At 42.8% G+C, this 25,474-nt stretch overlaps 1 protein-coding gene and 1 long non-coding RNA gene across 2 annotated transcripts in view; both read left to right on the forward strand.

The window, feature by feature from the left end:
- Nucleotides 1-25,474, forward strand: part of LOC119776092 (ankyrin repeat and BTB/POZ domain-containing protein 2-like) — a 58,285-nt gene that overhangs the window by 11,907 nt on the left and 20,904 nt on the right. The window contains exons 2-17 of the mRNA XM_038274324.1: nt 8,301-8,450; nt 9,661-9,868; nt 9,950-10,102; nt 10,177-10,342; nt 10,948-11,037; nt 11,106-11,207; nt 11,288-11,384; nt 11,476-11,611; nt 11,688-11,926; nt 12,911-13,089; nt 13,450-13,555; nt 13,639-13,741; nt 13,832-13,904; nt 13,990-14,058; nt 14,364-14,477; nt 14,645-14,908. Coding sequence (XP_038130252.1) covers nt 8,301-8,450; nt 9,661-9,868; nt 9,950-10,102; nt 10,177-10,342; nt 10,948-11,037; nt 11,106-11,207; nt 11,288-11,384; nt 11,476-11,611; nt 11,688-11,926; nt 12,911-13,089; nt 13,450-13,555; nt 13,639-13,741; nt 13,832-13,904; nt 13,990-14,058; nt 14,364-14,477; nt 14,645-14,887 — 2,228 coding nt within the window. The 3' untranslated portion in view covers nt 14,888-14,908. The remainder of the gene's footprint in view (nt 1-8,300; nt 8,451-9,660; nt 9,869-9,949; nt 10,103-10,176; nt 10,343-10,947; nt 11,038-11,105; nt 11,208-11,287; nt 11,385-11,475; nt 11,612-11,687; nt 11,927-12,910; nt 13,090-13,449; nt 13,556-13,638; nt 13,742-13,831; nt 13,905-13,989; nt 14,059-14,363; nt 14,478-14,644; nt 14,909-25,474) is intronic.
- LOC119776094 lies at nt 3,435-3,956 on the forward strand. The gene is made up of 3 exons (XR_005279733.1): nt 3,435-3,457; nt 3,590-3,650; nt 3,917-3,956. It is a non-coding gene; the product is annotated as an uncharacterized LOC119776094 (long non-coding RNA).

Consider the following 25,474-nt stretch of genomic DNA (forward strand, 5'->3'; position numbering starts at 1 on the left):
CAAGCCACGGAGGGGAAAGGGCCGAAAGAAGCAAGCTTCATCGCGTAAGCTTGTCGCGGCTGACTGGACCCCGGAATGCAGCGAAGCATTTAAGACTTTGAAAGCTGCTTTGACCGAGCAGGTTCTTCTTGCCCACCCCGATTTTACAAAGCCTTTCCTGCTCTCTGTTGATGCGTCATCTTCTGGATTAGGAGCTGTGTTGTCACAGGTTCAAGGTGGCCAAACCATTGCCAGGCCCATTGCATTTGCAAGTAAGTCTTTGAATCATGCGCAGTCCAAATACCCGGCTCATAGGCTCGAGTTCCTCGCCATGAAATGGGCTATCCATGATAAGTTTAGTCATCGGCTGCGTGGACATAAGTTTACTGTTTGGACTGACAACAATCCTCTGAAGTACATTCTTACCAAGCCAAGGCTGGACGCTTGCGAACAGAGATGGGTGGCCAAACTGGCCCCCTTTGATTTTGACATTCAATACATTCCAGGTCCGCGAAATGTTGTGGCAGACGCATTGAGCAGGGAACCATTTGCTCAGCAAAAGATGATGCACCGGTTGACAAGGACTCCATATGACACTTTGTTAGGGGAGGCCAGAGGTTTGCTGGTGGAAGATGTTCAGAACATGTTTCGCCTTTCTCGGGAAGAGTCTGTGGATGAGAAGCAGAAACTCTCTCCTTTGACTCAGGACTCTGCCACAGGCAGTTTGGACCTTGAGGACAACGGTGGGAGAGTTTCTCATGATGAGGTGTCAGCCTTATTCAAGTCTCACCGTTGTTGGAGTGAAGGTGCAAAAATGAGGGCAACCTGCTACACCCAACAGTTGGAGGAACTGTTGCCAGTGGGGCAGAGCCCACTGCCTGTCCTCACTCATGAGGAGTTGTATGATAAGCAGTGTCAGGATCCTGTGGTCAGCCGGGTTTCTTTTTATGTAAACAGGGGACGTCGACCATCCCGCCGTGAGCGTGTTCATGAATCACGGGAGACAAATCGTACATTGCGACAGTGGGGTAAACTCACGACCCGGCTGGGTGTGTTGTACCGCATTTCTAAACATGTGGTGAGCAAGAAGAAAGTGTTCCAATATCTGGTACCAGTTGCGTTGAGAGGTCAGGTGTTGAAAGGGGTGCATGATGATGCAGGCCATCAAGGTCAGCAGCGTACACTCTGGCTGGCCAGACAACGTTTTTACTGGGATTCGATGGAACACGATGTCAAGGAATATGTGAGTCATTGCAAGAGATGTGTTTTGAGCAAAGCACCCGAACCTGAGGCCAGGGCTCCACTTGTTTCTGTTGTCACATCAGCACCACTAGAATTGGTTTGTATTGACTTCTGGTCAGCAGAGGATGTCAATAACAAGTCCGTCGACGTTCTAGTGGTGACAGACCATTTTACCAAGCTCGCATGTGCTTACCCATGTCCAAATCAGTCTGCCAAGTCAGTGGCTCGCGTGTTATGGAATAATTTCTTTTCCATATACGGGTTTCCAGCTTGTATTCACTCTGACAGAGGGGCTAATTTCGAGAGTTCCCTCATTGCCGAGCTACTCCAGATGGCTGGTGTTCGTAAGAGCCGTACAACCCCGTATCATCCTGCGGGAAATGGCCAGGCTGAACGTCTAAACCGGACTTTGGGTAGCATGATCCGTGCTTTGCCTCCTCGGGCAAAGGACAAATGGCCTCAGATGCTGAACATACTGACTTTTGCCTATAATTGCACGGTACACGAAACAACAGGTTTTCCGCCGTTCTTTTTAATGTTCGGGCGAACTCCTAGGTTACCCGTTGATGTGATGTTTGGAAGTGTTCTCTTAGATGGAGAGACTGCCGACATGGACAAATATGTTCAGTCATTGGGCACGGACCTCAGGAAAGCAATGATCTTGGCTCAGCGGCATGCTGAGAAGCAGCAATCGAGACAAGCTGAGGTGTATAACCGAAAGATTAAAGGACATTCTTTGGAGAAGGGGGACAGAGTTTTGATGGCTAACAAAGGGGAACGAGGGAAAAGAAAATTGGCTGATCGTTGGAAGGATACAGTTTACATTGTGGTCCATAAGAACAGTGAACTGAACACCTATGTCATCCGCCATCCTGTTACGGGACGAGTTAGGACAGTTCATAGGAATCTGATCATGCCTGTAAACTTTTTGCCATTGCCATCATGGGATGACTCTGTGTCTCAGGCTTCCTTTTCAAACACAGTTTCAGAAGGCGGGTTGTCGGATGATGTGGTTCCAGGTGAGCAGGACAGTGATGCTCGAACGGCTCACTGGGTTTCCTCCCTTCCTGAGTCTAGTGTGGTGATGACTACAGGTGGAGCGACAGTAGCTAGTGAATCTGAAGTGATTGGAGGGGATGGTGGTAGTGTTCAAGGTGGAGGGACCCTGTCTGTCTGTGGGGACCAGAGGAGCGGGGTGGATCATGGGTCGGAGAGCTCACACGGTGAGGATAACAGTAGTGACCGGCTGGTAGACTCTGTAAGCATGGGCTTACACCCAAGTGACACTATAGGTTTAGCCAAGGCCATTAGTGGCTCACAAGTGTCTAGATGTGACTCAGTCGTTACAGTTGTACCTTCAGGGATTCCTTCGGTTGTTCAAGGGGAAGGGATACGGACAAGACTGGGTAGACTTATCAAGCCTGTTAACAGGTTGATTCAGACAATGTCCACACAACGAGTTAAGATTTTGTCATAGATCATTTAAGGGTCATTTATTTCGGTATATGTGTGATTTATTTATTTATTTTTTTTTCATTGGGACTTCTTTCACTGGGGTTTGGCCATAATTTTATTTAGGTTGTCCATTGTATTGGACACATTTGGGTGATTTTGGGTGTACTCTAAGATAGATGTGTACATGGCATGTCTTCTGCGGTGAGGTGGGGACTTAGCTACCCCTCGTCTCTCCTAATTCTTCATTGAATAGCTCTTTGCTGGTCGACCATTTTGGTCTTGTATGGGAGGGTATACTTGGGTTACATGTATTGTTATGGTCAGATTTGTAAGTTTTTTTTTGGTTGTTTGTTTGTTTGTTTATTTTCTGTTTGGTTCGTTTTTGTTTTTCTTTGTTATTTGGGTAACATGCCCGCAATCTAGTGTAAAACAGTGGGGGTGAATGTAGCAGTGTGATGTTATTACACTAGATTGTAAAAAGAGAAGCTATTCCGGTAGGAAACTTCCAGCTTTTATTTTGAAAAGTCGGCAAATCCATTGCGGAACAGCAGGTAACTTCCTGTTTCAGAATTATTATTTTTATTAAAATTGAATGTTTTGTGAATGAAAATGCAAATTATCATCTTTACTGTTGAACATATGGAGTTCATAGAATATTGTTTCGAGTGTTAGTTTAGCATTTAAAAAAAAAAGACAAGTTAACGGGTGATACCATTATAGTTGTTAAGGGTTTTTCCACGCTCTCGGTCGCGCTCTTTCTGTTCAGATTCCGTGGGAGAAGGTATGAAGTTTTGTTTTCTGTGTTTGATCAATGTTTTTAAGGATAATAATTGATGTGTTTATGCTAATGAAACATTACTAATGAAAATGCTACATCTATGTGCTGAAAATAGTATTGTTCATGGTTAAACAGGAGCTGTGGAGCACTGTGACAACAAAGCCTGTTCTGAAATACTATTTCTATTTGAATGCAGGTATGTGATGTTTCATTATTTTTGGTTATCTTATTTTATTTTTATCTTTTTATTCATGTACTGTTTCGGATTATTATGCTCATGTTTGGGCTTAGTTATTAATTATTGTTGCAATTATTTTAATTTTGTAAGATAAATGTATTATGTTACACAAGTCGCACACGCTCTCGGTCGGGCTCTTTCTGTTCAGATTCCGTGGGAGAAGGAGCTGTGGAGCACTGTGACAACAAAGCCTGTTCTGAAATACTATTTCTATTTGAATGCAGGAGCATTAAAAGTATCATCGGATCAGCTGTTGTCCGGCTATTATTTCTCAAAAAGACACAACGCAGATTCAACTACGCTACACCGGCAGGGAAATTACTTAATCACTGGTAGCTCTGTGTATGAGGAGGTCTGTGTTGGACCAGGAGCAGAGGTGTGGACAAGTGCGGTTCCTTGTTTTACTACACAGGTAAGGATCAGAAAACACTGATTTGTGCTTTGTCTTGTTCAGACTCCTCTCTATATGAATGGTTGCTTTTACAGCTTAAGTCTGTAAACACAGCAGGGTGGACCGAAGGGAGCAGACCATACACATGCAACTCAGTTTATTTCTATAGCTCCAATTCACAACACGTCATCTCAATGCACTTTACACTTCAACCAGATCATCCAGTCAGATTGATTCAAAGTTTTCTATCTAAGGAAAACCAGCTGATTGCATCGACTCATTGACTCTTCAGCAATCCCTCACACTACACCTCAAAAAATTGAAATCTAAATAAGTAATTTTTTCTCAAAATAAGTGCATTTTTCTTGAATTTAGGAGATTAGTGAGACACTTTGCCAATGGAACAAGACAATTTACATTTAAAATGAGAAAAAACAACTGCATTTTCATATTTCAAGCCCATATGATCTAATAATCTGGTTTTAAGAGTAAAGATACTAATTCCATTGGCAAATCATCCTATTTACCATCTCAAATTAAGATTAAATACACTTTATTTAAGTAATATTTTACTTATTTCTAGACCATTTTTGCAGTGTAAGCATGCTTCTAGCGACAGTGGAGAGGAAAACTTCTTTTGAACAGGAAGAAACTTCCAGCAGAACCAGGCTCAGTGTGAGCGGCCATCTGCTGAGGCAGACTGGGGTTTAAGGAAGACAGAAGCAGACATAGAAAAAGAAGCATAGATTCAAAACGCAGACAAGCTCGAGTGAGCTCCCATGTCAGAGGATGAAAGAGAGCACCTCCAGTTAGTCAAAGTCAGAGAAACAGGACTACACTGGAAAACTGGCCAAGCTCCAACATCTAGAAACAAAGGTGTTGATGGCAGCAGCACAGCTGATATTTCTCTCCAGGATGGAGTCACAGCCAAACAGGAACAGACCAGATGAAGCTGCAGAATGGGAGAAGAGATGGAATGACGAAAAGGGGTTTCCATGTCCTCCAGCAGTCCAAGTCTATAGCAGCCGACATGCAGAAAACAGCTCAGGATAACCTAAGTATTTTGGATAAGGTATAAGAAAGGTAGAGCTAAGGAGATGAAGAGTGATTAGTTTGGGCATCTAACATATTGTGGAAATGCCATAACTGAAGGTATATTGGGCCAGATAAAGGGAATTATTAAAGGAGTTCTTAGGTTATGAGATACTGAAGAAAGGTTTAGGACTGTATGTGGGGACTAAATCACATTGGCCCCTGATAGATGCCTAATAAAGCTGCTGCTTGATAACAAGGCAGTGGCTCACAGCTGAACTTCCTACAAAGGAGGAATGGCTGAAAATAGTGGAGGAAATATTCAACATGGAAAGGTTCACTTATGTTCTGAGGACACAGGAGGCAAAATGGAAAGTAAAATGAAAAAAGTGTATTAAATGTAAAAAGGGGGAATAACACTATTGATTAATTAGAATGGAGAATCGATCTGAAACTATTCTACCAAATATGATAGAGGGTCCCTCAATGACACAACATTGACTTGATTGATTTGTTCTTATGTGCAGCTTACTTATTTTCTTTTTTCAAAACTTCTTAATAAATGGAAGTGTCAGAAAATAAAATTTGAAAAAGGCTCATCTAACATTTTTTTCATATCAAGATCTGTTTCAGAAAACTGTCCAAACTGGACTTTTAGACTTATAGATTAGACTATAAAACTGTAAAATTCAGCAACATTAATTAAAAGACTTCAAATCTTTGCGTTCCTTTTTTTGTGATGCTTTTACTGTAGACTTTCACACAAAGCTTCCTTAGACCTGTTCAGCAGCCTTGTCAAGGTTTAGGTCTGGAGATAAACTTGATTTCCTTAAAGTAGGGGTGTTGATGATGTCATTCTTGATCAAATGGTTGAAATAGATCCTCAGTTTCACCACAGTTTTTATAGTGACCTCATCACTAAATCCAGGTGAGCTGGAGACGTGTGACCTAAAACCTTTGATAATTTTATTCTGATTATTTTAGTTTTGACAGATTTATTTGTTCTTTTTTAAAATAAAATTCTTAAAGGTAATTTTAGCCGTGTAGGTTTTAATTTTCTGATTTATAAAGTGGGCGAACGTGTTTAATTTGCTCTCAGGACAGAGTCATTGTAAAGACCTTCGTCTCTGACACCGTTTCCATTGAGTGGAACATCAGGAGTCACCAAATCCTCCATTCATGCAGAGAACGAAGCTCATGGAGGCTTATCTGTGTGTTTATGCTGGAGGTTGGGGTGTTTGGGTGAACTGGCTGCCTGGGTTTAGGGTAATGGAGGTTTTCAGAGATCCAGAAGTTTCTGGGGTTGACTCCAGAGCAGCATGGAGAGAGTCATAGAAGTGAACCATTTTGTTTCCAATTAATATATAAACCCAGGCTCCTCCAGATTCTTAAAGGGAAACAGCTCCAGAGGTCGGTTTGGTCAGACCTACGCACCAATTTGACGGGAATGTCGGGACTCAGACAGGAAGTGACAAACAGCGACAAAGTTTTCCCGCATTGAGTAAAATAAGAGACAACTGCGACATAATCGTTACTCAAAGTTTTGATCACAGACGTGAAACGGACATTTTGGAGCAGCAGCTGCAGTTTGGTATTGAAGCACAGATCAGCCTGTGTTTATAAATCTCTCTAGATCTCTGGTCCAGCGGGCCTCTAGTCGTAGCCGACGTGTTTGGAAGGAATCTATAAAAGCCTGAAAAGTGAAAGGCAAGCTGTGTGTTTTGGTGTGGGGGGGGCTTAGATTCACCTTCCGCTGGTAGGAGTCATCTTTACCCTCTTCTCTTCCATGTTGCCAAAGTTTGTCCAAATCTCAGGTTATGAGGAGATGTCTGGTTTTTCTCAATCAATCTTCTAGACGCTGGTTCTATTATTCCAGAACTTTTCCTTTTTCTGTTGAAGCTCCTGAAACATTTGAAAGCTGTCAGCTTTCTAGAAGACACCTGATGACATGTTGGTTTCCCTCCCCCCTCGTTGATAATAATAATAATTGAACTTGATTGATCTCACATTGGAGAAATTTACTCTCTGCATTTAACCCTTCCCTTTGGGGAGCAGTGGGCTGCCATTGTGCGGCGCTCAGGGAGCAGTGTGGGGTTAAGGGTCTTGCTCAGGGACCCAGAGTGGCAGTCTGTGGAATTGGGGCTCAAACTCAGAACCTAAACATTCCAAGGACTATGCCCTAATCACGAGGCCTTCTTGTTAAAAAAATAACCTGGTTCAATCCCTCAGCATTATGCCGCCATAACCATGTTTTTTTCAGCTTTTTATTGTAATTGTCACAAGTACAGCGCAAAGAAATTCACTCTCTGCATTTAACCCATCTCCTTGAGGAGAAGTGGGCTGCCATCGTGCGGCGCCCAGGGAGCAGTGTGGGGTTAAGGGTCTTAGCTCAGGGAGCCAGACAGCGGGAGTGGAACTCGAACTCAGAACCTCTGGATTAAGTGCAATGCCCTAACCACTAGGCCTCCACTCCCCTGCTGCTGTTTCTTTTTTTTGCTGCTTTGCTTATCATACATTAAACTTTTATTTTTGTTTAATCAAAGCTTAAGGAGGCTGTTGCCAAGTTTGGCTGTTTGGAGGCCAAAAAAAAAAAGGTTTAAATATTGATTTAAATTACAACAATATCAGGAAAGTCTTTTCGGGGGCAGAGGAACTTTGTTTCAGGCTAACCAGCAGATCACCTGTATTTTTACGGCAGCGATGAAGTTTAGAAGACTGAATCTGAAAATAAGTAAAACATTGTTTTGATTTAATTTTTCCTCAAACACATTTGATTTCAGATTTTTATCATGTTCAGATCTTTGACAACAGAAAACATTGTATTTAGGGTTGTATAAGTTATTTTTTTTCCTAAATCCACCTATTTTGGATGGCTAAAAACTTACGGTAATAAAAAACTGGTTGATCTTCTTTACTTTCTGAAGGTTTTAGATTTGTTTCACAATAAGAAAAAAAGTGCTCGTCAATTTTCGCAAAAACAATGTAATGCTGATTAGGACAAGCACCAATGTCCAAAAGAAAAACAATAAAGACCTTCAATAAAAACCATGGAGATCTACTTTTAGAAACTACTTCAAATAAAAATACAGCAATAAATCCTTTTACTTTGAAGGGAACAGTTGAAGACATTGTTTTTTGCCTGAGACCAATGTTAACTTCATGTTAGCTTGTGTTTGTGTGTTCAGGGGAGCTGAGTCTGCCGGCCCACATCAGTCCGTACACAAAGGTTCCTGAGAAACCATCGGAGAGCAGGGAGGACGCCTACATCCAGCTCGAGCTGAGGACACTGGAGCAGTCGCTGCTCGCCACCTGTGTAGGCAGCATCACAGAGCTCAGTAAGTCTGTGTTCCAAGTGCCTCCTGGGACTCCTCCTTGTTGGTTGCCTGCTCCCCTCACACCTTGGGTTGAATAATGCGTGGCTTGTATCCAGAACACAGAGGCACCTTCACACCCTGCAGGCCTCCGTACTTCATTAACAATCACTGGGAGAACCGGAGTGGGTTTGAGGTCTTAAAATCTGCCATTCATTGAATCCAACCAGAGAATAGAGGCGGCTGTATATTTAAGACTTTTCTACTAAAAAAATAAAAAATTTTCTCTATAAGTCAGTGTTTAGTAGGAGACAATAGTCGTATCTGATGTAGAGAAAGATGTTCAGTATGTCCTCCAGCAGCTGAAGGCTATAGCAGGATGTCTCAGGATAACCTCAGTCCCTCTAACAATGAGCTCTATCCAAAGTAAAGTTTCTAAAGGACCAGAGAACAATGAGTTTAATCTAATCTTTGTCAAGTTTGAAAATAATTAACATCTTAGATTAAGCTCCAAACGGTTTGTAAAAAAAAAATAAAAATACGTCCAACAACAAGGAAGCTTCTTCAAAAGCAGCAACTCTGAGAAATCAAAAATAATCATTGCCTAACAGGATTTAGGCTTCCTCCCATATTCCAAAAACATGACTGTTAGTTTATTAACTTCTCTAAATTCTCCTTAGGTGTGAGTGTGTGCGTGTCTCTGTGTTGCCCTGCGATCAACTGGTGACCTGTCCTGTGAGCAGCCATCTGCCTCGGCCGACTGGGGTTCAAGGAGACAGGAGCATGCATAAAGAAAGAAGCAGAGAAAATGAAATGAAACATTGCCTTTGCTTTCAGATGTCAGCGCTGCACACAGCTCCTCTGTAGGACCTGCTCCTGGAAAAGCCCTTTATGATCCTGTTTTCAGCTGCAGTTCTTTCTATAATTATTGCTCATGTTTTTTTCTTTCTTGTAACACATTAGTAGATGTCCTCCTTTTGGTCGCCATGGTGATGACTTTTTCAATGCTTTGATGAACAGCAGCTGGTCACTACTTGTCACCTGAAATATTATTATTATTATTAATAATAATTGAACTAAAATTTGAGTCTTTAGAATTATATGTAATTTTCTTTCTTTTTTTTACATAAAGGGCTAAGACTGTATCCTTTTTTTTTTTAAAGCAGTTTGTTTTAATTCAATCAGTGGGAAGAAGCTGCAGAACCTCCAGTTAATCAGTGTCTCTGTCCTCCAGGTGACCTTGTGTCTCGAGCGATGCACCACATGCAGCGTCTGCGAACCTCCAGCCCTGCTGTCGGCGGCGCCGGTCCGGTTCGCCAGCCCTCAGTTTCATGGGCCTCCTCCGCCCTCCGCTCTCTTTACTACTTCCTGTCCAACCCGCACATGGAATCCCTGGAGAACCCCAACCTGGAGCCCCCGGCTGTGATTCTGAGCAGAGAACGGTGCGCCTGCGTTGCCCTCTGATGATCCCAGCTCTGGACGTTGTGTTTGACCTCCTGCCTTTATGATTGGTCTCCGTTCAGGCCGTTCCTGCTCCTCCCTCCTCTCATGGAGTGGATTAGGGTTGCCGTGGTGCACGCCGAACATCGCCGCAGCTTATTGGTGGACAGTGATGATGTCAGGCAGGGAGCCCGATTGCTCCTCCCAGGACTGGACTGTGAGCCCAGACAGCTAAGGTCAGAGATTCTTCAATCCTCTCTTTATTCATCAATCCTGCAAAGAGATCCTGATGTTTGTTGTTCTCCTTCAGGTCTGAGTGTTGCTTCCAGTCCTTCAAATGTCTGGATGCTGCAGCTGCTTCAGGAAAGTTCCACCTGGACCTGGGCTTCCGGATGCTCTCATGTGGCAGAGCAGATCTGGTCCAGCAGGCTGCCCGGCTGCTGGGCGCAGATGGCATCAATACCATGGACGACCAGGTTTGGGTTTCAATCACACATCCGGTTTTAACATGTTAACCTCTACGTTTGTTTATTTAGTCCAGCAGCTTTATTGTTTTTTTCCACTAAATAAAAAATAGATTTCATGCCTGTGATAAAGTTTGGAAAAGATGAAGAGAGGCGATATCGTGGCTGGATGGGTGGCAGGTGAAGCTCTCAGCACTTGGTTAAACTCAGTCACAATTAGAACATTTTTTTCTCGTTTTATTTATTTTAAAATGCTGTATATTTTTATGTTTTTTTAATGCCGTTTTAAAAGTTTTATTTATTTCTGATCCTGAGCAAAAACCATCAGCCAAGATGTAATCACTTTTAGCAGCCAGCAGAGGGCAGGCCTGCTTCTTTATGGTTTTTTGCATTTTCATTTAGTTTTTACTTGTTAGAAATTTGACCTGATGAGGAGGATTTATCTGCAGAAAGTGTAAATCCCTTTATTAAGCATGGAACAGTGTGGGGTTAAGGGTCTTGCTCAGGAACCCAGAATGCAGGCTGTGGGTACTTGCAACCGTCTCACAGCACAAACACTGCTCTAACCCATTAGGCTAACACCTCCCCCAATCGTTCTGCATTGTTTGTTCCTGCAGGGAATGACGCCTTTGATGTACGCCTCTGCAGCAGGAGATGAAGCTATGGTGCAGATGCTCGTGGAGGCCGGAGCCCACCTGAACCTGCAGGTAGTGGCGCGCTGACCTTTCTTGGTATGATGGAACTCTCTCTACAGATGTTGTTCCTTTCCATTCAGGTCCCTGCCAACTCTCTCCGACACCCTTCTGTTCATCCCGGCAGTCGGCACTGGGTGGCGCTGACGTTTGCCGTGCTGCACGGTCACTTCTGTGTGGCTCAGGTGAGCGCTAAAGTTACCCCCCCCGTTTGAGCCTGTCTGGAGCCACAGCTGGTTGTTGAACTCCGTCTCTCCTCTGGCAGCTGCTGCTAGAGGCTGCTGCCGATGTTGAAGGCGGAGTCCTGCTGGACGGAGTGGAGAGCTCAGCGGAAACGCCGCTGCAGCTTGCAGCAGCTGCAGGTCTTTAGTGAAAGAAGAGAAACTTTCTCTGTAACTTCCTCGGTTTTTCATCTTCATATTCCTGATGTTGAGGATCGTCTCCTCCTGTTAGGTAACTATGAGATGGTCTGCCTGTTGCTCACTCATGGAGCGGACCCTCTGCTCAGAGCGCACCATGGGACCTCGCTGACGCCCCCTCTGTTCGAGGACATGAACTGCTTCAGTTACGCCGCAGCTCATGGACACAGGTGCTGCTCGCCTCCAGAGGGACGTTTGGGTTTGCCGGTTTTACTCTGAGATGCATTTTTTTTTTTTCCTCTGCAGGAACATCGTGAGGAGACTACTGCTTCAGCCGCCGCACAGGAAAGAGGACATCCTATCTCTTGAGGAGATCCTGGCTGAAGGAGTGGAGGAGCCCGAGGACCCGACCCGGCATCCGGCGGCAGGCTCCCTGAGCGCGGTTCCTTCCGCGTCTAAAGCCACGATGAAAGCTCTGCAGCAGGCGGCGTATTACAGCGCAGAGCACGGATACCTGGATGTTACCATGGAGCTGAGAGAGATGGGTGAGAGGAAGATCTCTAGTCATCCTCACTTCTGTATCAGTTCTGCAGACCGAAACGAAACCCAAACCCCCAGATGGAAGAGAATCAAGTCAAAGATAATCTTCAACTTCCAACATTCTTCTTAACAGTTTGACCTTTTCAGTCAACAGGAAGTCAGTTTGCTCCTCTGTTTTCCTTCCGCTCTGAGCTGCTTCCAGCTGTAAAGAACGTTCCGACTGTTTCTATGTGGGTATCGGCTCAGAAATGTTTGAATCCATCGATCCAAGATTATCTTCTACCTGAACTCATGCAGAACATTTGTGTTTTGTGTTCTGCGAGGAACTTTATAAAGGAAACAGAGGAATCCCAGCTTTCTATGGCCTCGTACCTTAGCTTTAAGTATATTAACCTTGAAATCCCACATCCCCCATAACCCCCGCGCCCCGTTCCGCTCCAGAGCGCCTACAGCCTTGACAGTTCCTCCCATCTAGCTTCACTCCAAGTTCCTTCGAGCTTGAGGAGAGCATGCACAATATTATTTGTTAATTCATTGGAACACAATAGGAGGTAACAAGTGCTTAATCTAATATGAAACGATAAAAAAAGTCCCAATCAGCAAATATTTCCTTGTGGATCTTTCTAATGGGGTTAACTAGGTACAAGCAAAATTGGTTTGTTCTCTACTTCCAAACTCGGCATCTCTTCCACTCCATGCCTGCGATAAAATGTTTCTTTTTAGGGGCAGCATTTGCTCTCCGTCTCCTGTCCTCTACAGAAAAAAAAAAAACATTTATTTTGATATTGTCTAATAGATTTAAAGATATTAACTTAAAAGAATTGCTCGTCAGTGAGAAGATTTATAATTCTTAATTATTTTAATAGAAAAACAGGCTGAGTATTTGATGCTGCAAAAAAAAACCGTCTTGGATGCAGGGATCAGATTTATGCTGAGTCATCTCTATCAGTGAAAGTCCTGTTTTGCTCTCGTCTCTGTGCTCTGACCAGGCGTCCGCTGGAAGCTGCACACCTGGCTGGAGTCGCTCCGCAGGGCCCAGCAGCTCGGCAGAAACCAAGTCACCCTCCGCCTCCTCAGCGACTTCCCCTCCATCAGGACGGAGGACTTCAGCCCCGAGCTGCTGTCTGCAGGGATCCCCTTCCTGTTCAGCCTGTTGGCCACCAGCAGGGTAGGCCTCCTCCCCTCCACTGGGAACCAGTCACTGTTTAGCAGCGGTGCAACTATTGCAGTTTTCTGGCTCATTATCAATCTTTAAAAAAACTAAAATACACACTTTTGATTTTGACCAATTTGTATTTAAATCAGGTCAAATTTATGAGATCAAAGGAGTCCTTCAATGTTTGAATCTGATTTTTAAAACACATAAAACCATTTAAACCTTTGTGAAATAAATAAATAAATAAATAACTTTGCAGTGGAAGAAAAGATCAGCCAAATATATCAGGCGATTTTTTTAAAGGAAGCCAATAGAAATGAGAACTGCTGCAGGTTTGAGTGACGTCTTGTTCTGACGCCGGTTCCTCTGCAGGACTACGCTCTGACCAAGCAGCTGGCCTTGCTGGTGTCTCACTGCTACGGCGGCTCCCCGGTCCCCGCCGTTCCACCGGTGGACGTGGCTCGGTCCACTCAGCTGGGTAATTCTCCTCACTGCTGCCAGGAAGCAGGTTCTGTTCTGCTGAATCGGGCCGACAGTTGATCGTTTCTGCTCTGCTGCCAGATATCCGCTTCCTGAACAACAAGGAGATGTCAGATGTGACGTTCATGGTGGAAGGCCGTCCGTTCTTCGCTCATCGGGTGCTGTTGATGTCCGCCTCTGAACGGTTGGTTCACACAGAGGACAGATTCTGAGCCGGTCCGGAACATCTGCACTCTTTCAAATGGAACTTACTGTGTATTTTTGGACCCGTCAGGTTCCGGCAGATGCTGGCAGATTCGCCAGACAACATCATCCACATCAGCCACATGACGTATGGCACCTTCCAGGTGGGAATCGGACTCCTGGTTCCTGAAGATTGGGTCAGATCTGACTGGTTTGTTGATAAACGGGTTTGTGTCTCTGCTCCTCCAGATGGTGATGAGGTCTCTGTACTGTGGAGGAACCGACGGGCTGAAGATCCTTCCTGCTGAAGCCAAGAAGGTAGAACCCACAGGCTTTCAGAGCCAGAACAGAGATGTTCAGACAGGAGGGCTGATTTTACATCAACTGCTGATAGATGCAGTCAGTCACTTGGATTCAAACCCAAAACCTTCTTAGTTCAAGGAGACAGATTAACCAGCAGAGAGTTCATCCAAATCCCCCATCAATACAGACAGGTTTAGTTCTACAGCTGGTTGCTTCTTGTTCTGTTTCCAATTCAAAGAGAAGTGAGTCAGTCAGGTGGATCGTCTACCTGCTGGTTTGATGACGTCATCTCTGCTTATCTTTAATGTTTTGTTCTGCAGCTGCTGCCTGTGGCCTTTTTCTTCCAACTCCGAGGTCTGCAGAGATGCTGTGAGGTGATGCTGTCTCAGAGTCTGACTCTGGATAATGCCGTGAGCGTCTATCAGACCGCCAAGGTACAGAAACGCAACCATCTGATCAGAACCCTCAAACTGACAGAATGTGTCTGTCAGTTGAATTTAACCTCAGAGAGGAGGAGGAGATTTCCAAATATAAAACTGGTTTAAACCTGTCAGATGGGTCAAATCGATGGTATGTCTAAAGTTCCTGCGTTTGTCTGCAGCACCATGGAGCAGCTGAACTCTGCAGGTTCTGTGAGGGGTTCTTCCTGCAGAACATGGACCAGCTCCTGGACAGAGAGGACTTCCACCGCCTGCTGCTCGGTACCATCAGAAAGGAATCTTTCTCCCCTGGCTCAGCGACGCCGCCTGGATCGGGACCGGACCAGGACCTGCCGGTTCTCAAACACCTGGAGGCGACGCTGATCGATAGACTTTACCACCTTCATGCTGAGTGTCGAGGGTAGAAGATCTGCTCAGGTCTCCTGGTTGGTACCTTTTGCACAAACAGCCGACATCAAACACGCATCATGTGTCTTTGGCCTTCAGTCTGAGGGGAAAATTCCATTTTAACCTCCAGTATTCCCTTCAGCCTTAATGACTGAACAGCCGCCATGATTAAAATCACTCAGGCTTAAATGTATACATGCCAGACAAGGGCAATGTGGAGTCAACAAGTCATCTCCATGTCATGTATTTGTTCTACCCAGCCAATTAAACAGGTGAGTCCAATCTTCACCGTGAATTAACCTGTGAAGATTGGACTCATCTGGTTAATTGGCTGGGTAGATTAAATACATGACATGGAGATGACTTGTTGACGCCACATTGCCCATGTCTGATACATGCAGCCTTATAAGCAGCTGCAGCTCAGCCATCTTGCAGCCGTCACTCCTTCTAAGCAGAATCAGTTTATTCAGGTCAGTTGGTTTCCTGTCACAAGGTCAAAGGTCAGATGGTTTCACATCCTATTTCAGAAACACAGCAGTCTAAAAAATGGCCACAGAAAGGTTGCATTTACTTTATTTACATGGATCAAAGTTTATTTCATCCTTTTTCCTCCTTAGTGAATATGTTTATTTCATCTTATTCATGGAAAAGTTTTATTTGGAATATCTCTGACAGAAAAAGCAAAAGTAGAGGAATCTGGAAGAGTCAAACTGTTATTTGACCACTTTGAATTATAACTTTAACCAGATCATTGCAATTGTTAAAACAGTTAAACCTAGAGACAGAGTTCAGTGAATGATTTACAGCCTAAAATTATTGACAGTTTAAGTGCATAGACACATTCTGTATTTCCAAAATGTACCAGAAAAGCGATATGATCCTGATAAAATAAGATTTCATATATCAAGGTCCTGATTTTGTTTAGACCCTTTTTGATTCCAGCACCATGTGCAATGAAAATACATAAAAAGACAAAAAGCGCCACCTGCTGGGAGTGCTGCTGAATGACAAGAAAGCCAGATGGCAACTAATAAACTTATTGTACGCCTAACGTGCTTTAAGCAGCAGAAGCAGCTGGTTTACATGGTTGAGGTGCATCAAGGCGCTATCAAAAGGTCCTGCAGCATGTCTAGAGCAGCTGAAGCAACACCTCATGAGCTTCTGATGTGCATGACGTGCTTCACACGCTGCAGCTACTGGAGTTAGAAAAATGTTACTTTTGTTGCTCAATGCGCCTCATCACCCAATTAGAGAAGCTGATTGTGGAACTGACAGGGAGACAGACACAGACCTAAATTAACTTATAATGTTGAAACTTGCCAGCAAAATATGTTTGCCTCTATTATTCTGGTGAGAAAGTTTGTACCACATACCTGTTTAACTCTAACATCCACTTCCACCCGCCACCTAACCTGGCTCCGCATATCCATCTGGAAACCTTCTGTTGAAGTAATTTTGGGAAGGGGCGAAAATACTGGTTAGCTGATTGGCCTATGTTGGTGATAGACGGGCCAAATAAACCAATCAGATCAAGAAGCATATAATTCAATTCAATTCAATTCAGTTTATTTATATAGCGCCAAATTCACAACACATGTCATCTCAAGGCACTTTACAGTTCAACCAGATCATACAGTCAAATTGATACAAAGTTTTCTATCTAAGGAAAACCAGTTGATTGCATCGACTCATTGACTCAAATACAATCCCCCACACTAAGCATGCTTGTAGCGACAGTGGAGAGGAAAAACTCCCTTTTAACAGGAAGAAACCTCCAGCAGAACCAGGCTCAGTGTGAGCGGCCATCTGCCGAGGCCGACTGGGGTTCAAGGAGACAGAAGCAGACATAGAAAAAGCAGCTGTAAAAGGCGGCCCTGTCCAGGAAACACACAGCCAGGCAGACGAGCTCCAAGGCAGCTCCCATGCCAGAGGACGAAGAGAGCACATCCAGCCAGTCACGGTCAGAGAAACAGGACCACACTGGAAAACAGGCCGATCTCCAACATCTATAAACAAGGGTGTTGATAGAAGCAGCACAGCTGATGTTTCTTTCCAGGATGACGTCACAGCCAAACAGGAACAGACGAGGCAAAGCTACTCTGAGGAAAAGCAGAGAGAGCAGAAGGTTAGAGATTGAACTAACAGATTCTGGAGAATAGGAGAACAGAGAGAGAATGAAGCAGAATGATGAAATGGGGGTCCCTATGTCCTCCAAAAGTCTAAGCCTATAGCAGCATAACTATAGAGATATATCAGGATAACCTGAGCCACCCTAACTATAAGCTTTATCAAAAAGGAAAGTTTTAAACCTAGCCTTAAAAGTAGACAGGGTGTCTGCCTCACGGACTAAAACTGGTAGTTGGTTCCACAGGAGAGGAGCCTGATAACTAAAAGATCTGCCTCCCATTCTACTTTTAGAAATTCTAGGAACCACTAGTAAACCTGCAGATTGAGAGCGAAGTGCTCTGTTAGGAACATAAGGAACAATCAGATCTCTGATATCAGATGGAGCTTGGCCATTTAAGGCTTTATATGTGAGAAGGAGGATTTTAAATTCTATTCTTGATTTAACAGGAAGCCAATGAAGAGAAGCCAGGATAGGAGAGATATGATCTCTCTTTTTCATTTTCATTAGAACTCTGGCTGCAGCATTTTGGATCAGCTGAAGGCTTTTAACTACAGTTTGTGGACTTCCTGATAGTAAAGAATTACAATAGTCCAGCCTTGAAGTAACAAATGCATGGACTAGTTTCTCAGCATCACCCCTGGACAGGATATTTCTAATTTTTGTAATGTTCCTCAGATGAAAGAAGGAAATTCTAGAAACCTCTTTGATATGGGATTTAAATGACAGGTCCTGATCAAAAATAACACCAAGATTTTTTACTTTATTATCTGAAATCAGTTTAATCCCATCCAAATGAAGTGACTGGCTAATCAGTTTCTTTTTCAGAGACTCTGGTCCAAAGACTATAACTTCTGTTTTGTCTGCATTCAGAAGCAGAAAGTTAAGAGTCATCCAGGGTTTTATGTCTTCAAGACATGCCTGTAATCTATGTAATGGGTTAGCTTCATCTGGATTTATAGACAGATATAGCTGGGTATCATCAGCGTAACAGTGGAAATTAATCCCATGCTGTCTAATAATTCTACCAATTGGGAGCATGTATAAAGTAAAGAGAATTGGTCCTAGCACTGATCCCTGTGGTACTCCACAGGTAACCTTTGAGCGTGTTGAAGATCTATCATTAACATGAACAAACTGAATTCGATCAGATAGATAAGATTTAAACCAGTCTAGTGCTGTTCCTTTAATTCCAACAAAATATTCAAGTCTTTCTAAAAGAATATTATGGTCAACTGTATCAAATGCAGCACTAAGATCCAACAGGACGAGCACAGATACAAGTCCATTATCTGAGGCCATGAGAATATCATTAGTGACTTTCACCAGAGCTGTTTCAGTGCTATGATGAGCTCTAAAGCCAGACTGAAACTCTTCAAAAAGTTCATTATGGTGGAAGTGATCGCAAACTTGTTTGGCAACTACTTTCTCAAGAATTTTGGATAAGAAAGGAAGATTGGATATAGGTCTATAATTGACCAAGTCATCTGGGTCAAGAGACGGTTTCTTAAGCAGAGGTTTAATTACAGCAGCCTTAAAAGCTTTAGGTACATATCCCTGTAACAGAGATAGATTAATCACATCTAAAATGGAGGAGGAGATCAAAGGGAATACCTCCTTAAATAACCTGGTTGGAACTGGATCTAACATACAAGTTGAAGGCTTAGATGAAGACAATAATTTTGCTAATTCAGAGAGTTCAACTGGATCAAAGCAGTCTAAACCCGGTTCAGATTCCATGACTACCTCAGGTACAATCGCGGATAGAGGAGTGCTTATGATCTTATTTTTAATAAGATCAATCTTATTTATAAAGAATCCCATAAAATCATTGCTGCTAAGAGCAGGTGGAATGGACGGTTCAACAGAGCTATGGCTCTGGGTGAGTTTGGCAACTGTATTAAAAAGAAATCTAGGATTATTCTTATTCTCCTCTATTAATGAGGAGAAGTATGCTGCTCTTGCTTTACAAAGGGTCCTCTTATACAGCAGTAAACCATTTTTCCAGACTAGGAAGGACTCTCGCAGGCCTGTGGAGCGATATTTTCTCTCCAGTTTCCTAGCATTTTGCTTCAAAGTACGCAGCTCTGCATTAAACCAAGGAGCAAGCTTTCTATTTTTAACGGTTTTCATTTTCAAAGGAGCTGCGTTGTCTAAGGCAATACGCAGAGAACTAGCAACCCCATCAACAAAATCATCAACCTGTGAAGGGGAATAAGCTATGCTTTTGCACTCTGCAGCACTGCTCAGTGACACAGAGGAGAGAGAAAGTGAAGCAGATTCTTTAAAATTTATAACTGCACTATCTGATAAAGATCTACTAAAATTTAACCTTCTTTTGGGGGAGGAGAACTCTGTTAAAGTAATCCTGAAGGTTATTGGAAAGTGGTCAGAGAGGACAGGGTTGTGAGGAAATACTGTTATTTCTTCACATTCTATGCCGTATGTCAGCACAAGATCCAAAGTATGAAGATGAGAATGTGTGGGACTATTCACATTTTGAACAAAGCCAATAGTGTCTAAGATAGCATTAAAGGCTGCTCTTAAGCTATCGCCTTCAATGTCAGCATGGATGTTAAAATCTCCCACTATGATGACCCTGTCAGTATTTAATACCAAATCAGAAAGGAACTCTGAAAACTCATCTAAAAATTCAGAGTAAGGACCTGGTGGACGATACCAAGTTACAAAAAGAAGAGGTTTTCTTGCCTTGAAATTTGGATCAGGGAAATTAAGGGTTAAATGTTCAAAAGAGTTGTAGGTATTAATTGTTTTGGGAGTAATCAGTAAGTCAGACTGGAAGATTGTTGCTACTCCTCCTCCTCGCCCAGAACTTCTGGGGATGTGAAAATTTAAATAGCTTGAAGGAGTTGCCTCATTTATGCTCACATAATCCTCTTGCTGCAGCCAGGTTTCTGTAAGGCAAAACAAGTCAATGTGATTATCACAAATCAAGTCATTAACTAGTAGACTTTTAGAGGAAAGCGATCTTATGTTAAACAGACCGCATTTAATTGTTTTAACTTTTTCCCCAATTGGAGTTATTTTGATTTTAATTATATTATCATGATTTACTCCTTTGGGAATCTTTGCTAATTTATTAGATTTTGGTCGTGGGCAAGACACTGTCTGGATGGAGTAAAGAGTGGGTAACAGTAGAGAAGCTGCAGAGATGTGTGTTAAACTACAACTCTGCTTCCTGGTCTGCACCCTGGGTGGTCAGGGTTTTGGAGGACTAATAAATGTGGCCAGATTCCTAGAAAGAAGAGCTGCACCATCCAAAGTGGGATGGATGCCGTCTCTCCGAATCAGACCAGGCTTTCCCCAAAAGGATTGCCAATTATTAATGTAGCCCACGTTGTTTTCAGGGCACCACCTAGACAACCAGCGGTTGAATGACGACATGCGGCTAAACATGTCATCACTGGTCAGATCAGGGAGGGGACCAGAGAAAATTACGGAGTCCGACATTTTTTTGGCAAACTTACACACCGAAGCAACACTAATTTTAGTGACCTCCGATCGGCGTAACCGGGTGTCATTACCACCAGCGTGAATAACAATCTTACTGTATTTAACCTTATCCTTAGCCAGTAGTTTCAGGTAGGATTTGATGTCGCCCGTTCTGGCCCCCGGCAAACATTTGACTATGGTCCCTGGTGTCTCTAATGCCACGTTTCTGACTATGGAGCTGCCAATCACCAGAGTGGGCTTCTCAGTGGGTGTGTCACTGAGTGGGGAAAACCGGTTGGAAACGTGAACGGGTTGGTGGTGACCAGTGGGCAGAGATCCACGACTACGCTTTCTGCGTACAGTTACCCAATCGCCTGGCTGCTCAGGCACTTTTGGAGGACAGCTACGTGGGGGGCCTACTTTAACTCCTGGATGTTCAACAGCCTGAAGCCTGGATTCTAACTCTGACACCCTCGCCTCCAAAGCTACAAAAATACTACACTTATTACACATCCCATTATCACTAAAGGAGGCAGAGGAATAACTGAACATATAACGTACTAACAGAGCGGAGCGGAACAGCAGCTGAAGCATCAGACGCTGTTCCGCTCCCAAAATAAATTTTTTTTTTCTGTTTTTCATATTGTATCTTAAACTTTATTTTAATTGCAGTAGGCCACTTCCATGTTCATCCCCTGTGAACATGTGCATTATCGTACCTCTTTAGTCGTAAATATTCATAATTTTTGTTTACTAACAAACAGATCAAAAACTAATAATATGCGAGCAGAAGGCTGCAGACTCTGTTTTGAACCATTGTTATATAGTTGGTTATTAATTTAAAAAAGCCAAAACATGTAACTGTGCACCTTTAGTGGGATATTTAATGCTGAAACTTTTATACATTTCCCCTTTCCTAAAATATGCAAAAAAATTATTAATTTTAAACAGCTTTTTGTTATTTCCTACTTTAACGTCGACCAATTACTTTCATAAACTAGAAGCAGCTCAGTTCTACCATTTTCCGTTCAAAGTCAGTTGAATTAACAGAAATGAAGAACTATAATATGAAGTATGAAACCTGCCAAAGTCAACAGATTTATTCCTTTAGCACTGAATTTGTTCACAGTAACATCACAAGGGAATACATTGCCAGTGGTAATCCTGCTCAGTGGCAGCGCTCCGAGTCCTTTCAGTGTGCTCTGGATTCCCACAGTAGAAAAAGCGAATGATGGAAGGTATTGCTTTAGGTTTTCTCTGGTGACCCACCCAGCTGGCCTGAGTGAGCGCCTCGAACGCCGGCGGGGTCCTTCTCCGAGAGAGATGAGTGAAGAGGATGCTTTGCAAGTTTACCGTGCGCACACAGTAATCAAATATAAAGGGAACGAGGAAGAAGACCGGCAAAAATAATACATTGGAAAAAATAAAAATCTGAAGGTTAAACTAATGAAAACAGATTGAGTAAAAAATGCATTAGAGCCAAGACAGAAAAAGGGAACAGGTGAACATCTTTAACAGCGACATGCAAAGAAAAGACGAATGTTGAACATGCAAACAACCATACGAGGTCAAAGCTAAGAACAGGAATGCCCTTGTTTTTTTGTTTTTTTTTTTTTAAATAAGCTGTCAGGAAACTCTGCTTATTTACACAATGAATGTTTGGTGAGCTCTGAGTGTTCATGAGCACAGAAAAGGAGGGAGGAGAAGGAGCTGACGGTTACCAACAAATGGGTCATTTTCCTCCCAAAGAGGCTAAGTCTACATTCTTAAATTACAACAAATCAGTTTCAAACATATATTACAAAGTTTCTGTCCTCCGATAAAAACAAATAGAAAAAGGAAAGAACACTGGCTAGAAAATAAATTAAACGTGACAAAAATATATTTAAATAATTGATTTCAGGAACATTCTTTACAAGTTTGATATAAATAACTGATAAATAGCGTATGGAAAAAAAAACAATAGAAAAATATTCACAGCAGTTCAGTATTGTCTGAAACCTGCAGATAATACAAAGAAAACTAAATAACAAAATGTAAAAACACAATGTAATCGAAGTGCTGTCAAAAGTGCAAAGCAACAAAAACACTTTTCCAAAGCGTGGTCACACCAGAAACTGTCAGCGCTGGATGCCTTGAAAACAATGATAATTGCAAATGCAACAAACAAACAAACAAAAAAAATTTAAATAAAAATAAAAAACAAGGTTTCATAGAGTTGCATTCTACTAAACTGCCAGTAGAGGGCACCAACTGTAGCTAAAATAAGCTTTGAAAACAGGAAAAAGATTTAATTCATGATGTTTGCATCATATCTTTTTTAGTACTTCATCAATAAATAATCAAAGTTATTAAAGTATTCTACCTTAATAAGGTTGGACCAGAGGGTGGTGCTAGTGTCACAATTCAAGGATTCAACGATTTTTATTTTACAGTTAATCTTCTTGAACAATATCCTTAGAGTTCAAGGCTGAAGTCTTATAAAGGTTTTTTTTTTATCTTTGCTTTAACTTTTTTGTGAAATCTGTTAAATCTTTGTATCTAAATGAAAGAGATTAATCATTGCATTTCACTCTGGGCTTACTGTATGTTAAAAAACCTTCATTTGGTCCTTGGAAACTTTTTAATAAAATGTCAACCACATCAGTGACGGTTGTTAGAATCAGCTCTGGTACCGAGGATATGTTAACACAAATAGGTTATGGACAACTAAGGAGAAACAACCACTTCACCGACTGCTATGTTAGCAACAGCCACTTTACCGATGGCCAAGTTAGCAACAGTTACTTATCCGATGGCTAAGTTAGCAACGGTTACTTTACCGACAGCTACGTTAGCAACAACCCCTCATCGACTGCCAAGTTGGCAATAGCTACTTCTCCGATGGCCAAGTTAGCAATAGTTACTTCACCGACAGTTAGGTTAGAAACAGCAACTTTACCGATGCCTACGTTAGCAACAGCCACTTTACCAACAGCAAAGTTAGCAACAGTTACTTCACCGACTGCTACGTTAGCAGCAGGCACTTCACCAATGGCCAAGGTAGCAACAGCAATTTTACAGACGGCTACGTTAGCAACAGTCTCTTCACCGCCGGCTAGGTTAGCAACAGTTGCGTCATCGACTGCTAAGTTAGCAACAGACACTTCACCAATGGCCAAGGTAGCAACAGCAATTTTACAAACGGCTACGTTAGCAACAGTCTCTTCACCGCCGGCTAGGTTAGCAACAGTTGCGTCATCGACTGCTAAGTTAGCAACAGACACTTCACTGATGTCTAAGTTAGCAATAGCTACTTAATCGATGGCTAAGTTAGAAACAGCCACTCTACCAACGGCTACGATATCAACAGTTACTTCACCGACAGCTAAGTTAGCAACAGCAACTTCACTGATGGCTACGTGAGCAACAGTTACTTGACTGAGGGCTAAGTTAGCAACAGCCACTTCACCGACTGCTAGGTTAGCAACAACAGTTTCATGACAGCTACGTTACTAACAGCCACTTCACCGAAGGCCAGGTTAGCAACACTAACTTCACCGAGAGCTACGTAAGCAACAGTTACTCACTGATGGCTAAGTTAGCAGCAGATACTTCAGCAACGTCTAAGTTAGCAACAGCTGTGTTAGCTACCGATGGCTAATCAGCAACTGTTGTGCTTCCGACAGCTAAGTTAGCAACAACTACTTCACCAATGGTCAAGGAGAAACTGTTATATCGACAAAAGCTATGTCACCAACAGTAACTGATGGCTACTTCAACACCATTATTTGCTTTACAAAAATATTTAAACTGATATCTGGATGCTAAGTTAGCTATTTGACCCTAAATGCCAGATTACCGAGTTAATATCTTGCGCAGGAGTAGACTGCCCCCTACAGGTCAGAGGTCAGTTTCTAGATAAAGTTAGGGAGTGCAAGAGTTTAGGTGCCAGGATGGAGCGGAGCCTTGGCTGCTGCCAGAATGAGTCAATTTCAGGCTGAAATGGTGAAAAGGGAGCTAAGCTAAAAGCAAAACCCTTCCCTAAGCTGCACTGATAGGCTCTGACCCTCATGCCACCATCTACTGTCTTCCACCAAAAGAGACGTCATTCATTTGAACAGGATCACAGAGTGACCCAGGTCAGATACGGAATGCAGGCCCTTCAGTAGGTTCTGGGTCGACTCAGAACTCCCCTCATCCATAGTCATGGGTCAAAAGCTGATCCAGCTAAAATAAGCCTCCTTCATAGTGAGGCTGGGCTCTGCTGACATGTTGAACCGTATCAGCAGCGAAAGAGTTGGGTAAAAACATTCATCTTAATTGATGAATGTTGTTAGTAGCAAACACTCAGTGGTGGTTTCAGGACCTGTGTCAACTCTTTTAAAGTCTAAAGATGGTGATGTGAGAGCTGGGTGCGAGGAGCTCTGTCTGGGCCTTCTGTGCTCTCCAGGTCAAAGGTTAACCAGGGAGGAGAAGCAGAACAAACTAGAGGGATGTTAGAACACCTAAAGATGAGGCAAATGTTGGGTCTGGGTTACCGCTTTCAAAAGAGGGCGTTCAATCAGTTAGAGGTCGCCATGTTTGGGTTAGTTTAGACTAAACATATCAGTAGGTTCCACCCCTGTATCTGGTCCAACAGAAGCTCTGCACATATAAACAGGTTTTAGCAGTCATTCTTTAATGTGGGGTAAATTAGTTTACATCCAGCAGAGCTTTAGAGGGAAGTTAGGAAGATGTATCTTTTTGTCAGGTGGATATGTTCAGGTTTTAATAACTTGGATCACTTCCTCTTTGTTTGGTTTAAATAGTTCAAAGTTAACTGTATAAAAGGGGGACAGGTTTCCCTTCTGGTGTGACCGCGCCTGAACAGAAATACAAATCAACTTAAAATTTAATGTCAGATCATTAGCTGGTCTGTACAAACAGAACAGATCATTCATTTTTATCTCGTGGCCAAACTCGCCACCTTTTCTATCCAGGATTACTGGAAAAGTCCTCAGAAGTTGTCTTTCCAAAAAGAAACTCAACATTAAAACGAACTACA

The sequence above is a fragment of the Cyprinodon tularosa genome, unplaced genomic scaffold (genome assembly GCF_016077235.1).
Source record: "Cyprinodon tularosa strain WSP-4 unplaced genomic scaffold, ASM1607723v1 ctg908, whole genome shotgun sequence".
NCBI classification, from domain to species: Eukaryota; Metazoa; Chordata; class Actinopteri; order Cyprinodontiformes; family Cyprinodontidae; genus Cyprinodon; species Cyprinodon tularosa.